The sequence below is a fragment of the Sphaerodactylus townsendi genome, linkage group LG03 (assembly GCF_021028975.2).
Source record: "Sphaerodactylus townsendi isolate TG3544 linkage group LG03, MPM_Stown_v2.3, whole genome shotgun sequence".
Lineage (NCBI taxonomy): Eukaryota > Metazoa > Chordata > Lepidosauria > Squamata > Sphaerodactylidae > Sphaerodactylus > Sphaerodactylus townsendi.
The window spans coordinates 5519219-5534448 of record NC_059427.1 but is presented as its reverse complement, the minus strand read 5'-3'; the positions used below and the strand labels follow the sequence as shown (position 1 = coordinate 5534448).

General features: G+C 47.8%; 2 protein-coding genes across 3 annotated transcripts in view; one reads left to right on the top strand and one right to left on the bottom strand.

Moving 5' to 3' along the window:
* The window catches only part of LOC125428587 (zinc finger protein 883-like), a 1608225-nt gene that overhangs the window by 64561 nt on the left and 1528434 nt on the right, over window positions 1-15230 (top strand). The window lies entirely within an intron of this gene.
* Window positions 13976-15197, bottom strand: LOC125428875 (gastrula zinc finger protein XlCGF17.1-like; the record flags this gene model as incomplete). The annotated part of the gene is given in 1 exon segment (XM_048489581.1): window positions 13976-15197. A coding segment is annotated over 1 exon segment (342 nt), but the record flags the coding sequence as incomplete, so codon positions are not given.

The following is a 15230-nucleotide window of genomic DNA, read 5'->3' as shown; positions in this document are numbered from 1 at the left end:
GCTGCGGCCGCTGTACTCTGAGGAAGAAGGAAGCAACCTCCCCACCCATCCCTGGGGGCCGCTCTAGGATGTTAGACTCACTGGCCTCAGTTTCCTGCGCGTGCGGAGAGGACAGCCCGTGGAGAAAAGTCCTCCGCAAAAGCGGGACTCCGACCTGGATTGCCTATTTCCCTCCTTTCTCACTGCAAAGTGGACTCATGTTTTGTGCACGGGAAGAAAAGGGGTGGGGCCAGGTGAACTAGGAGTGGGAGAGAAGAAAGGCTGGTGTGGGCGAGAAACATTTGGGGAAGGGAGACGCGTACCTAGGGAAAATGTAGCCCTGTGCAAAAGCTGAGTGTTCCGCCCCGCATCATAGATGGCATGATGCTAAGGGAGCTACCAGGGGCGTAACGAGGCAGCCCTGGGCAAACTGTAGCCCTGGGCAAAACCTGAGTTGGATGCCCGCCCCTCCCCCCCATGGGTGGCCACTCCACCACGACCAAATTTCTTTTTGCACCAGGACATTGGTGCCTGCAGGGGGTGCATTTTTAGACATATCAGCACCAAAATTTCAGCACATCATCAGGAGACTGTCCTTATGCTACTCCCCAGGTCTGGTGAGGTTTGGTTCAAGGAGTCCAAAGTTATGGACTCCCAAAGGGGGTGCCCCATCCCCCATTGTTTCCAATGGGAGCTAATAGGAGATGGGGGCTACAGTTTTGAGGGTCCATAACTTTGGCCCCCTGAACCAAACTGCACCAAACTTGGGGGTGCCATCATCTCCAGATGATACCCTGAAATTTTGGTGCCGATACATCCAAAAATGCAGGAACATCCTAGAAATTTGCCCAAGAATCTTTGTTCTGCATTGAATTTTCTGCATTGCTGTCAATGGGGCTGTGGGGGGCACATTTCTGAAGGCACAGTCTCAAAACTTTCAGGGTCTCATAAGGAGACTGCCCTAATGATACCCCCCAAGTTTGGTGAAGTTTGGTTCAGGGGGGCCAAAGTTATGGACCCTCAAAACTGTAGCCCCCATCTCCTATTAGCTCCCATTGGAAACAATGGGGGATAGGGGCACCCCCTTTGGGAGTCCATAACTCCCTGAACCAAACCTCACCAAACTAGGGAGGCAGCATAAGGACAGTCTCCTGATGATACGCTGAAGTTTTGGTGCCGCTAGCCTAAAAACTGCACCCCCTGCAGGCCAAAAATGGAAAACCACTAAAATACCCCAAAACGAACCCAGCATTTTGATGCCCCCCCCCCCCCACAAGGTGATGCCCTGGGCAGCTGCCCACCTTGCCCAATGGGCATTACGCCAGTGGAGCTACACAATGGGATAGTCCTGGAGTTAGGAAGCTGGCCGGCCTTGTGAGCTGCCATGAGTTGGGTGGTCAGGGGTCTCAAAGCCCGCTTCAGGTTCAGAAGAAATTCAGAGGTACAGTTGCAACTCCTGCAGCTATGTTTGTGGGAGACCGCTAGGCTGGGCAGGTTGGATTGAAATCCAAGGCATTAATTCAAGCAAATTTCCTCTGGGACCCTGAGCTGGAGGCTTCCCACACTAGATCAAGCAGTGGCTGCCAAATCTGGCTTGGCCTGGCCACCAATTGCTTTGAATCCTGCTGGCAGAGGATGATGGGAACTGAAGTCCATAACATCTGGAGGGCCGCGAGTTTGATACCTGTGATCTACTGTATACGTAGACTGATAGTTATTTCTTTTATTTTCACTGTTTCTCTCTTCCCATCCATCCTTTTATCATATAAAAGGAAGGTTATAGAGGCAACACTGGTATGAGCCATCTCAGGTGGCTATGGATGACAGCCCACCTGTTGACTAGCATATATTGTAGTCATCCCCGCAGGGTCGTCGCTAAGGAATAGGCGAGACGCGGAGGAGGTTTCATCTGGTGGAGAGCGTCAGCAACAGGAAGCGCGGGATTTCGTGATCCTGACAACTCTGCCCTGTGCTGGTCTCTGGCACCTTTTATTAGGGTTTCATTGTGGGCGTGTAAAGGAGGTGGGTAGGGAGATGAGCGGGAGACCGGGAGACCTGGAGATCATCATGTGATGCATGATCTCACCTGGCTACGTGCGGAGAGGAGCGTAAGCGTCTGAGCCTAATCCTCACCTGGGGGCAAGACCATTGTCCCTGCGCCCGGTGACTGAGCCAGACAGTTCATGACCCGTGACTCATAGGGGGATGAGGAGTGGGGGTGCAGTGCGACCAGAAGGCCGTAGGTCCGTTGGCGTCCCAACGTTCTACCACGGCGCTGCTGGGTCAGCAGTGCATTACTACAATATATGAATACAGGCATTCAGGTTTCCAATCAACTGTGTGAATGGGGATTTTCTGCTGCATGGAAGCCCATGATGACCATTTCAGATAAACTGAGGTGCATTTGCTCAGGTCCAAGATGCTGCTTGAAAGATTTCAATATGAACCTTGGTTGATGGTCACCTCACATCAGGATTCTGAACAATTTCCCAACAGTCTTCTGCCCTGAACTGTACACAACACCCTCTCTTTCACACACACATAAATGCAACAGCTGAAAGTGTCAGCAGAGGAAATAATAAAATGTTAATGTTTGCAAACTGTAAATGTCAGTTTATTGCTAAAAATGACTGCACACAATAAGTGCTGCCAACTGCACAAATGGGGAAAATAAGCCAGAGTTCTATGGCACCTGAAAGACTAACAAGATTTTATTCTGGGAAAGACTTTTATTCCCTGCAGTTCAACTGTCAAATGGGAGGCTCATATTTAGGCATGATGGAAAAGTTCATCTAAGTGAGGCACTGGGCTAGTGCAAAGTCACACAAGCACGCTCTTGCTCCACACACTAGATCTGCATCTTGAGAAGGTGCATACACACGCTAAATATACATTGCCAAGCTTAAGCAAGGTGCTGAGTCTGAACACAATCTCAGGGGAAGGAATTTTGCCTCTCTCAAGGCCAAGTCTTTGTGTGCATGTGTTTGTGGGTTCTGTGGGGCAGAACTTGGAAGGAATTTGCAACAACTAAATTTAAAAAATGATTTACTTTTCCTTAACATATGACACTTATCAAACATTAACATTTAACAGAACACTTCTCCCTCCTCCTATAGCAGTGATGGCGAACCTATGGCACGGGTGCCAGAGGTGGCACTCAGAACCCTTTCTGTGGGCACGCACAAACAGAGTTCCCCCCCACACACACACACACATTCTAGGGCTAGGCTGACCTAGGCTGCTGGGCTTGATTATTAGCAGTAAACCTAAGACCTAGTTTTGGGGAAGCAGTGTAGGTAACCCTATTAAGTGCTGTTAAACCCCACTGATTTTCATGCGAAGATCCTTTGCCTGGGAGTAAGCTCGGTTGCTGGCAATGGGGTTTGCTTCTGAGTGATTCACCCGTTGGAAGAGTTGCACAGTTGCTTCAAAGCAAAGCCACTAACTACCACCAAGCTTACTCCCAAGTAACGCACACCTTGGAGCCAACCATTTTTTTCTAAACTAAAAGCTCAATATTCAGGTTAAATGGCCGTGTTGGCACTTTGCGATAAATAAGTGGGTTTGGGGTTGCAATTTGGGCACTCGGTCTCGAAAAGGTTCGCCATCACTGTCCTATAGCCCCTTTTCGCTCCCCAGAGCCCTCCCAGTCATTCGTGCAGCAGCTCAGAAAACCCAAACCTTCTTTCTGGAAGGGAGGAGCAGGAAATAGATCCCCCCCTCCCTCTCTTGGACTGTGGACTCTCTCCCTAACTAATCTGCGGTAATATTTTTACCCCACCCCCACCAACGACATACACTGTTTTTTTCTATTCCAGTAAAAGGCATAAAGACTGAAGTACTCATGTCTCCCGTGGAGGGAAGGATGAGAGGTTTTGGATCCCAGAAGAACCTCTTCCCTCCTCCGCCCAAATGAATGCGCCCCCTCCTTTGCACCACCCCCACCCCCCCCCGGGGCAGACTGTCGAACCCTGCAGGGCTGTGGGGGAGTCCTCCTTCCTGCCACTCCTGGACTAACAAACCCCCAAGGACTCATCCAGAGTCTGACACCCACTCTGCAAATGTCGACCACTCACAAGGTCTCTGCAATGAAGGGAGGGGGCTGGATCTAATCCCCCCAGCCCGATGCAGACAAGGGTGGCTGGGGGGGAAGGGGAGCATCGGAAGGACCAACACCCCCCCCCCAGGCTTTGCAGTGGGACTGCTCTCCTGGATCAGGCCCCACCTCTGACCTCCCTACTCTTCCACCCACCCCAGATTTCCCAGCCTCCCATCCCCCACAACAAGCCCCTGGATTCTGCTCCTTCACTCACTCGAAAAGAGCTGCTGCCGCCGCACTCCAAGGAAGAAAAAAGTGCCCTCCCCACCCCGCCCTGGCGGCCGCTCTAGGATTTCAGAAGCGCTGGCCTCAGTTTCCGGGCGTGCGGCGGCGACGACAGCCCGTGGAGAAAAGTCGTCCTCCTGGCTCGCCTATTTCCCTCCTTTGTCTCTGCGAAGAAGAAGAAGAAGAAGAAGAAGAAGAAGAAGAAGAAGAGAATAATAATAATAATAATAATAATAATAATAATAATAATAATAATAATGTTCCGGGCTCTGATCGGTTTACAGCTGATTATTACAAAACATTTGAGCCACAATTAAGTCCATGGTTATTAAAAATCTTCAATAATATTTTAGAAGAAGAGGAGTTTGGATGTATATCCCTCCTTTCTCTCCTGCAGGAGACTCAAAGGGGCTGACAATCTCCTTGCCCTTCCCCCCTCACAACAAACACCCTGTGAGGTGGGTGGGGCTGAGAGAGCTCCGAGAAGCTGTGACTAGCCCAAGGTCACCCAGCTGGCGTGTGTGGGAGTGCACAGGCTAATCTGAATTCCCCAGATAAGCCTCCACAACTCAGGCGGCAGAGTGGGGAATCAAACCCGGTTCCTCCAGATTAGATACATGAGCTCGTAACCTCCTACGCCACTGCTGCTCCTTTTTCAATAACGTGGATATATTTTCCACTGAGTAGGACTAAGAAAAGGGGCGGGGCCAGGTGAACTAGGAGAGGGAGAGGAGAAAGGCTGGTGTGGTCGAGAAACATTTGGTGGCGGGGGGGGGGAGACGCCCCTTCAAGCAGTGGTGGGATCCAAAAATTTTAATAACAGGTTCCGATGGTGGTGGGATTCAAACAGTGGCGCCGCCGCACACACGCACCTCCAGTCCCTATTGGGCAGGGAGGTTGCTTTAGTAACCCCTTCTCGGCACTCAGAAAAAATTAGTAACCCCTTCTGGAGAAGTGGTGAGAACTGGTTGGATCCCACCTCTGCCTCCAAGCATTGAATTACCTCTGGGGTAAAAAAAATTCTGCCTTGCCTGCCTCTCCCTGTGCCCCTCCCTGAAAGCCCCTCCCCAAGCTGGATTCAGACCTTCTGATTTCTGGCGCCCATTCACTAGGCTTCTAGGAGCCCCGGAGGGAAAAGGGAGCTGGCAGCAGAGGCCCCTTTCTGCTTCTAGGAAGTTTTTCCCCTGCGAGAAATGGGGAGTCCCTGCACGTTAGACCCAACCACAGATAGTGTGATTGGGGGGGGGGGGGCTGGTGGAAACGGAGCTGAGATACTAGAACAGTGGTGGTGAACCTATGGCACGGGTGCCAGAGGTGGCACCCAGAGCCCTCTCTGTGGGCACTTGCAGAGTCCCTCCCCACACACACATCTAGGCTGGCCTGGGCCGCTGGGCTCAATTATTAGCATTAAACCTAAGACCTAGTTTTGGGGAAGCAGTGTAGGTAACCCTGTTAAGTGCTGTTAAACCCCACTGATTTTCCTGCAAAGAACTAAAGTGCGATCCTTTACCTGGGAGTAAGCTCGATTGCTGGCAATGGGGCTTGCTTCTCAGTAAACCCTCCTAGGGTCATGATTCACCCATTGGATGAGTTGCATGGTTGCTTCAAAGCAAAGCCAGTGACTACCACCAAGCTTACTCCCGAGTAACGCACACCTCGGAGCCAACCGTTTTTTCTAAACTAAAATCTCAGTATTTAGGTTAAATTGCCCAGTTGGCACTTTGCGATAAATAAGTGGGTTTTGGGTTGCAATCTGGGCACTCGGTCTCGAAAAGGTTCGCCATCACTGTACTAGAAAGTCTGAGGAGTGTGACGCCTGGTCTATTTTGAGATAGTTGAAATGCAGTGACAGGTTTTCACTGTGCACACAGTATATAACAGAATTCTAGTGATACACCTCTGAAGATGCCGGCCACAGATGCAGGCGAAACGTTAGGAACAAGATCTACCAGACCACGGCCACACAGCCCACAAAACTCAAAACAACCAGCAGTGAATGCAGTTTAGAAAGAGCTGAAAATCAATCAAGACCACCCCTTGTCCCCTGGATCCCTGTCCACCAGGTTCTGGAAACCATGATAGGATCACACATATGAGATCCACCCCTCCAGTGTTTGCTAGAAAAAGTGTCAGTTTACTCCCTGGAATCCCAGAAGGGAGAGGCAGCAGAAACAAGAAGGGTTATTTTTATTGATTTGATTTCTACCCCATCCTTTCTGGGAGCCCCAAAGGAAGAAGGGAGCTGGCAGCAGAGGCCCCTTTTTGCTCCTGGGAAGATGTTTTCCCTGCGAGAAATGGGGAGTCTCTCCACGTTCGAACCAACCACAGATAGTGTGATTGGGAGGCTGGTGGAAACGGAGCTGAGACACCAGAAAGTTTGAGGAGGACACTTGATTCGTTTGGAGATCATTGAAATGCAGTTTAGAAAGAGCTTGGAATCAATGAAGACCACCCTTTGTCCCCCGGATCCCTGTCCACCAGGTTTTGGAAACCATGACAGGATCATAGCAATGACATCCATCCCTCCCCTGCTTACGAGAAAAGTGTCAAGTTATTCCCTGGAATCCCAGAAGGGAGAGGCAGCAGAGGCAAGAAGGGTGGAGTATTTATTTTTATTGATATGATTTCTACCCCACCCTTTCCCAACAAGTTAGGCTCCAATAAAAATACACAATTAAAATATAAATATGTTAAAACCCCAATTAATAAAACCCAGTGGCACCAAATGTAATAAGGGCACCCAATCAAAAGGGTAGAAAAGCTAGTAGGAACAATAATAAAGAAAAAGAAACAAAGAGGGGAGGGAAGGAGGAAAGAAGGGCCTCCTGGTAATAGCATCCCGGTTTGGAGACCTTTGCTTCTGGGGGTTCAATTTTATGGGCCCCCAAAAGGCTTATTTTGTTTCCCCGCTCCTGCACTTGAAAGCCTGTGGGCTGAGTTCTCTCAGAACTCTCTCAACTCCCCCCCCCCACTCCAGAAGCAAAGCTCACCAAGCTTGAATGCTATTACTCAAGGCCTTTTGGAGCCACCTTGAAAGTCTGGTGCCTCTATCTTCAAAAATGTGCAGACTGCCTCAGAAATTCCTCATTAGCTACAATGGAGCAAAGTCACTGCAAAACAAAGAATCTTGGGCAAAGTTCTTGGGGTGCCTGGAAGGGATGTATTTTTAAAGCTAGTGACACCAAAATTTCAGGGTATCATCTGTTAACTATTCTTATGATGCCACCCAAGTTTGGTGAAGTTATGTTCAGGGGGACCAAAGTTATGGTCCCTCAAATGGGTAGCCCCCATCTCAGGTTAGCTCCTGACCTAGAGGGACCCCCTTTGGGGGTCCATAACTTTGCTGCCCCTGAACCAAACATCACCAAATTTGGGTGGTATCATCAGGACAGTGTCTGGATGGTACCCTGAAATTTTGGTGCCGATAGCCTTAAAAATGCGCCCCCTGCAGGCCAAAACGTGAAAAAACACTGAAAAATTTAAAAACGCACAAACGACCCTGAAATGTTGGCGCCCCCCCACGTGACCAAATGGGGGGCGCCCGGGGACATAGGGTACCCCCTGTCCCTAGGCAGGAACGCCACTCACAGGACCCAGGTCTTACTTAGAAGAGAGTTCCACCTTAGTGGGAGCAGAGCCGCTCCATTATGATGTACCCTAGAACACTATGCTAGAAAAAGCAACTGTATTGAAAACACTTGATCATTTGAGAAGAAGAATAGGGCTAAACACTTGGGTGAAAGCCCACAGAGAACACAGAAGCAGATCCCCTCTCCCAACAGTACAGTGAGTCAAGAAAGTTGTAGGGATGGTGAGCAGCTGGGGACTGATTTTGACATTTATTTTTGGAGGTGAGGAGCATCCCTCAAAGTAGTTGCTTTGCAAAGAAGAGATTTGCAACACAAAGCACAGCTGTCGAATGCATGAAGTAGAAACACTAAACAACTGAAAGCAGTTAAAACATTAAAGTGTTACTGTGTGCATTAATTAGGCTGACCAGACGTCCCGCTTTTGGTGGGACAGTCCCGCCTTTAAACAATTTGTCCCGCATCCCGCGGGTTCTTCAAATTGTCCCGATTTTTGGGAGGCTGCCGCATTGCCTTCTGGGGCGCAAGGCAGTGTGGCAGCCTCCCGCGCATGCGGCCGCAGGAGCGCACTGCCTTCTGGGGCTTGCCGTTTGCCGCCCTGTCACAGGGCGGCAAACAGCAAGTCCCAGAAGGCAGTGCGCTCCTGCGACCGCGCGCATGTGTGCGCGGCCACCTCCCCCCCGTCCCGGATCACAAAAGCATTAATGCATTCAATAAACAGATGTTAAAACTGACAAAACCCATATTTCTGTTTCTGTCCCTCCCCCACCTTTTGACGCATAAAGCAAGTAAATATCACCAGAGCACACTGATTTTTCTCTTGATTCGCTCACAAAATGTTATGAGCCGTCATTATCTCACGCTAATAGTACTTGGAATTGATCCAAAGGGGTACCTATAATCTCCTTCCTCCACAAAAAAAATCCCCCCTTTCTGAACTTCAACAAATACTGGAACTTTGTTGATGAAAACTTTCTGATTTAACATGATCCTGAAGTCAGAGAGGCTGCATTGAGGATACAGAACTAGTGTCTAGGTTAGCATAACAATTTTGTTTTCTACATGTATAGGTGGAATTAGAAAACATAAACAAAGTAAGATTCTGTAAAAGTTCACAGCTCTGGTGAGAGAAAACCTGGCTTTGTAACTTGATGCCTTTGCTAGCTTTTAAGACATCTCTTTATGTGTTATTGTCAGGAAAGAAAATGCTTCCCCTTCTGTTTAGTTAAATAAAGGAGTTTGGAGAATTAGCAGGGTTTAGATTGAATAGGACAGAACCAAAATATTATCTAAAAACATGGATCAAAAATCACAATTGTGTTTAACCAAGATATCTGGGTTTTCAGTGGTGGAAAAAAATTAAAACTTTTGGATTGTGGATGGCAAACAGGAATTCAGTGTTCAGAATGGGTTGACCCAGAAAGGGGATGGAGACTTGAGCAGTGTGGTGGCCGAAGATGGATAGTGAAATAGAGGAATGGGTGTCCAGGTGCAGGGAATGTCAGATAATGCGACCTGCCCCACCTCAGGCCCCTACCTATCAATGGGAGTCCACAAAAAGACCGTGGTCAAGGGTACATATTGATTTTGCAGGCCCTTTTCAGGGCCAGGTGTTCCTCATCGTAGTGGACTCATATTCCAAATGGCTAGAAGTAGTGCCAGTAATGTTAATGACATCACAGACAGTAATTAGAGCACTACGTAAGTTATTTGCAACCCATGGCGTCCTGGACACGGTGGTATTGGATAATGGGACAGCGTTTGTATCGAGGAGTTTAGAGCATTCCTGGCAAATGGTGTTATTCGCCAGGTTATCTCGGCTCCTTTTCATCCGGCTACGAATGTGCAGGCAGAGAGGATGGTGTGTACAACGAAGGATGCATTGCAGAGAATAGTAGAGGGGGATTGGCACTGCCGGTTGGCAAATTTTTTGTTAACACAGCACATAACACCGTGCACAGCCACCGGGAGGAGTCCTGCGGAATTGCTGATGAATTGGAAACTTACAACATTGCTGGACCAAATGCATCCCGATTCAGTCAATGATCGTCCACGAAAAGAAGATCAAGTGTTGAAAGCACCTTGGACATTTGATAGGGATGACACGGTGTATGTTAGAAATTATGGAGCAGGTCCGTGTTGGGTCCCAGCAGTCATGAGGCAGCTGACAAGACCCTTGTCTTATAGGGTGGAAACTGAAGAGGGACGGGTGATCCGCAGACATGTCGACCAAGTAAGGAAGAGAGTGCCAGGTCCAACAGTAGATCAGGGAGTTAAACAAATGACGGAGGGAAAAAAGGGGGGGCAAGATGGAGATCAGGAACCCCAGGTTCTCAAGGAATCTAGGGCGTTAAGGGCACAGATGGAGATGCAGGATGAGGAAGCAGTAAATGGTCCAATTGTTTTGCAGGATCAGGAACAAACACAGACCAAGGAGCCAGAGCAGGAGCTGAGGCGATCTCAGCGAAAGAGAATCCTGACAGATTATTACAGGAGTTAGGGGGAAGGGGTGTAATGTATTGTAGTGATGTGAAGTGTTGTATTATTTTAAGAGTCTGCAGCTGCTGCACTGGTAATTGGTAATTAGTATGTGTGTATATTGAGCACAGCTGCAGAGTGATTTTAGGCCATGCGTGTGTAGCAACCACGAAATAAAGTATGGTATCTTGCTCCTCCGACTCCTGATTCCTGAGACGTAACACTCTGAAATAGGTTATACCCTTCAATTCTTATGTTCCAGTTATGAGACTCATCCCACCAGGTTTCAGTGATGCCTATAATATCATATTTGTTTTGCTGTGTTAAGAGTTTGAATTCATCTTGTTTATTTCCCATACTCTGTGCATTGGCGTTTTAAACCATGGTAAAAAGACATTAGTAACCTTATTTGATGATGCAAGAAGTCAAGGATTAAATTCCAAAATGTTCAAGATGCAAAGGAAAGGAGGGGTCTCTCATTACCATATTTAAAAATGGACTCTGAAGCTGCTTGAAGAACAGTAGAATCCTGGACCTAGAGGGACATGATAGGAGATTTGTTTCACATGGATATTTGTGGTATGACAAGAGAAAATACACAAAGACTTTTCCAGTCACTATGTCAGAATTTTGGATATGGTTGAAATACCAGTGGTTTGTTGCAGGGGTTACTCCTTTATGGTTGCTTCCAATTGAAGTGTTTGCTAGGAAATAAGTAAATATGCAAGAAAAACGGCCTACATATAGAGTTGTTGAATTTTAAACATGATAAATGTGAACTTAAACCTATGAATGATTTAAAAGATATAACCAAAAATTGGATCATTATAAACTATTAGAAACATTTAAGAATGCTGGCTTTAGCCCACAAATGATAGATTTTGAATGTAACCTACGGACAAATGATGACAGATTGATAACCAAAATGCATAAGATGTTATTAAAATGGAATACACAAGATGAGGTGGTGAAATCGGTAATGATTACATGGTTTAGAAATTTTGAACATGACATCCTGATGGAATACTGGGAAAGACTGCGGATGAGTCATTTAAATTTTACAGCATGTTAGAGTTGATGATTTAACCTTGGGAGTTTTGCTAATAAACCCGTTAACTTTGTTTGGATAATGGTGTCTGGAGCTGTGTCACCTCTCCTCTCACCCTACCGATGCGGTATTGCTCAGCCAGATGTCAAGCCTCAGCACTTCTACTGGCAACTGTCAGAGCTGCTGGGGGAGGGGTAAGAAATTCAAATGATTATCTTCCCCCACTGACAATAGTCATAGTCTTTCAGGAAAGAGGGAGAAAGCCCAACTTCTTGTCAGCTCTATGTCCAGCGGAAGGACTAGAACAGGGGTCAGGAACCTTTTACACTCAAAGAGCCATTTGGACCCATTTTCCCCGGAAAAGAAAACTCATGGAGCCGCAGATACTCTTTGACATTTAAAATGAAGATAGCACTGTGTATTTTGGTTTTGCTCTCACTTGCTCTCAGCCTCGTCTGGAGCAGTCTCCCAGCCACCTCCACTTGCCAGATCACAAGGCCCTGCCGGGAGCAATCTCCCCTGCCCGCTTGCTCTCAGCCTCGTCTGGAGCAGTCTCCCAGCCACCTCCACTTGCCAGATCACAAGGCCCTGCCGGGAGCAATCTCCCCTGCCCGCTTGCTCTCAGCCTCGCCGGGAGCAGTCTCTCCAGGAGCCATATCCCCGCCCACCCGCCTCGCCTCGCCGGCGGCACGGCTGTGCTGCTAACTCCCAGCCGCACAGCAAGCCAACGGGAGCTCGCAAGGCCCCAGGAAGGGGCAACCCCGTTTGGAGCCGCACCAGGAGCAGGGGAGAGCCGCATGCGGCTCGGGAGCCGCGGGTTCCCGACCCCTGGACTAGAAGCTACCTCTAGATCAGGGGTCCCCAAACTACGGCCCGGGGGCCAAATCAGGCCCCCGGAAGACATTTATCCGGCCCGCTGGGCAGAAGCGGATCTCCCCCTTCTCTATCTCCTTTTCCCCAGGTTTACAAACAGCCTCAAGCGCGGGCGACTCGCTGCTCATTCCAAGCGGCCGGAGGGGACCGTACCAATGCGGCAAAGGGGGGAGAGAGAAAGGCGGCGGAGCTTCAGGGCCGGATTGGAATGGGACCGCGGGGGTGGGGGGCTCGGCCAGGGGCGGGTCGAGGGCGGATGGATGGCGCCCACCCCCCCGCGGGCGGCACTTGGTCCGGCCCCCGGCTGGGCTCTGGCCATGCATGAACTGGCCCCCTGTTTTAAAAGTTTGGGGACCCCTGCTCTAGATGGTCCGAAAACCAGTAGGTAAATGTTGGCAGTGAAGAAAAACACACAAACAGCAAGTCTCATTCCAAACAGGAAGACTTTTATCTTCTGTTGCACACAAAGGATTGCAGACAAGTTGCTGCACAATAAACACACAGTATAACATGCAAAGCACCAAGGCAAAAAGGAGAGAGAAGGTAGATAGAGAGATAGAGTCACTGTTCCATTGTCTTTCTATATAGTTCTTTTAAAAATATATATTTGATTTAGGTATATAAACACAATATATCAAATATATATATAACATACAAAGAAAGAAAAAGGAAATAAAAATAATAAAAAAGCTCATCAATTTAAATCCTTAACCCCAGAGGCATATCTGGGCAAACTGGATCCCAGGGACAAAACCTGAGTTTGGTGCCCCCCCTCCCAGTATTAACGGCCACCTTCCCCCACCATAACTAAACAATGATTTTTGCACTAGCTCACAAAACACTTCCCACCCCCAGCAAAACATACATGGGTCTCTCCCCACCAACTCTCTTTCCTAATTTTCTCCTCACACCAACCCTATAAGATAGGTTGTTAGCCTGAGAAACAGCTCTAAGCCAGCGCAAGTAGGTATTAAGCATGTAAATCTCTCACAAATCACCTCCAGCAAAACATTTACCAAACAAATGTCAGCATCATCTCTCACAAAACATCTCCAGTGGAATCCACCCCAAACAGCATCTCTTTCCATGGTGCTCAATGGTGGTTACCTTCAACTAGGGAGCCCAGATTCTTCTTTTAAATCCACCTTAAAAGAAGAATCTGGGGTCTTCAGTTAAAACAACATTGAAAGTGATGCTGTTTTGGGGTGGATTCTCCCCCACCCTGAAACAGCATCACTTTCAATGTTTAAACTGGGGATCTCAGATTCTCTCTTTAAGTCCATGCCGAAGGGGTGGATTTAAAAGGAGAATCTGGGGAAATTTGGAGAGTGGCTGCTGTCAGGGGTGCAATTGTTAAGCTAGCAGCACCAAATTTTCAGTGTATCTTTAGGAGACTCTCCTGATGATATCACCCAGATTTGGTGAAGTTTGGTTCAGGGGGCCCAAAGTTATGGACCCTCAAAGGTGTAGCACCCATCTCCTATTAGCTCCCATTGGAAACAATGGGGGATGGAGGCACCCCCTTTAGGAGTTCATAACTTTGGACCCCCTGAACCAAATCTGGTTGGCACCATCAGGAGAGTGTCCTGAAAAATCCCTGAAATTTTGGTGCTGCTAGTCTAAAAACTTCACCCCCTGCAGGCCAAAAACTGGAAAAACACTAAAAAATACAAAAATACACACAAACGAACCTGAATCCCCCCCCACGTGACCAAATGGGGGGCGTCCAGGGACATTTGACTCACCATGTCCCCATGGCAGATATGCCCCTGCTTAACCCTAAATAAGATATTAAAATAGAACCCCTTGCCCACCCAGTCTATCTATGTGGGACTTCCCTTTATCTCTTATATTTATAGCTTGCATTAATTCTATTACATAGTAAGTAGATATGTTTCACAAAGTAGAACATGCAAAGCACCAAGGCAAAAAGAAGAGAGAAGGTAGATAGATAGAGTCACTGTTCCATTGTTGTTCTATGTAGTTTTGATGGGTCTGCCCATGCAATCACCTTCTGGATGATCTCATCCAGCACCTGGACTTTTGACATACAGTGAGCTTTAGAGTTTCCTGCTGATTAGCACATTCCAGACCAGCATAGGTCACACTTCACTTTTGGCAGGATCCTGACATTTCTTCCTTACTTTCACTGATACAGCATTAGACAGCCTGTGGTCACTAGGTAACCACCCCAAAAGCCAACCTCCCACCACCATTGGTCAGGGCTGAGTATGTTAGGGGGTAGGGAACCTATAACTTTTGTGTGTGTGATGTCTGGTATGCTCCTGCTACTACAACCCTCAGCCTACATGTGGAGTATTTAAAAGGTCTCTGTTGAGTTATTTGATTCTGTTGAATAGCACAACTCGGACCGAATCTCTTTCTACAGTCGGAACATTCAAAAGGTTTACACTATGTATGGTTTCTCTGATGCAGTTCAAGATGGCCACTGTGATGGAATGTCTTTCCAAATTCCAGGCATTCAAGTGGTTTCTACCCAATGTGTTTTCTTTAATGCCTTTTAAGATGAGAAATTTAAATGAATTTCTTTCCACATTCTGAGCATTCAAAAGATTGCTATCCTTTGATGCTTTTGGAGACTGATACTGTGACTGAATCTTTTTCCACATGCAAGGCATTCAAAAGGCTTCTCCCCTGTGTGGGTTCTTTGATGGCTTTGAAGACTGCCTCTGCGCCTGAATCTCTTTCAACATTCTGAACATTCAAAAGGTTTCTCCCTTGTGTGGGTTCTTTGATGGCTTTGAAGACTGCCACTGCAACTGAATCTTTTTCCACAGTCTGAGCATTCAAAAGGTTTCTCTCCTGTGTGGGCTCTTTGATGTATTTGAAGACTGCCACTCTGACTGAAACTCCTTCCACATTCTGAGCATTCAAAAGGTTTCTCCCCTGTGTGGGTTCTTTGATGCAGTTGAAGGTGGCC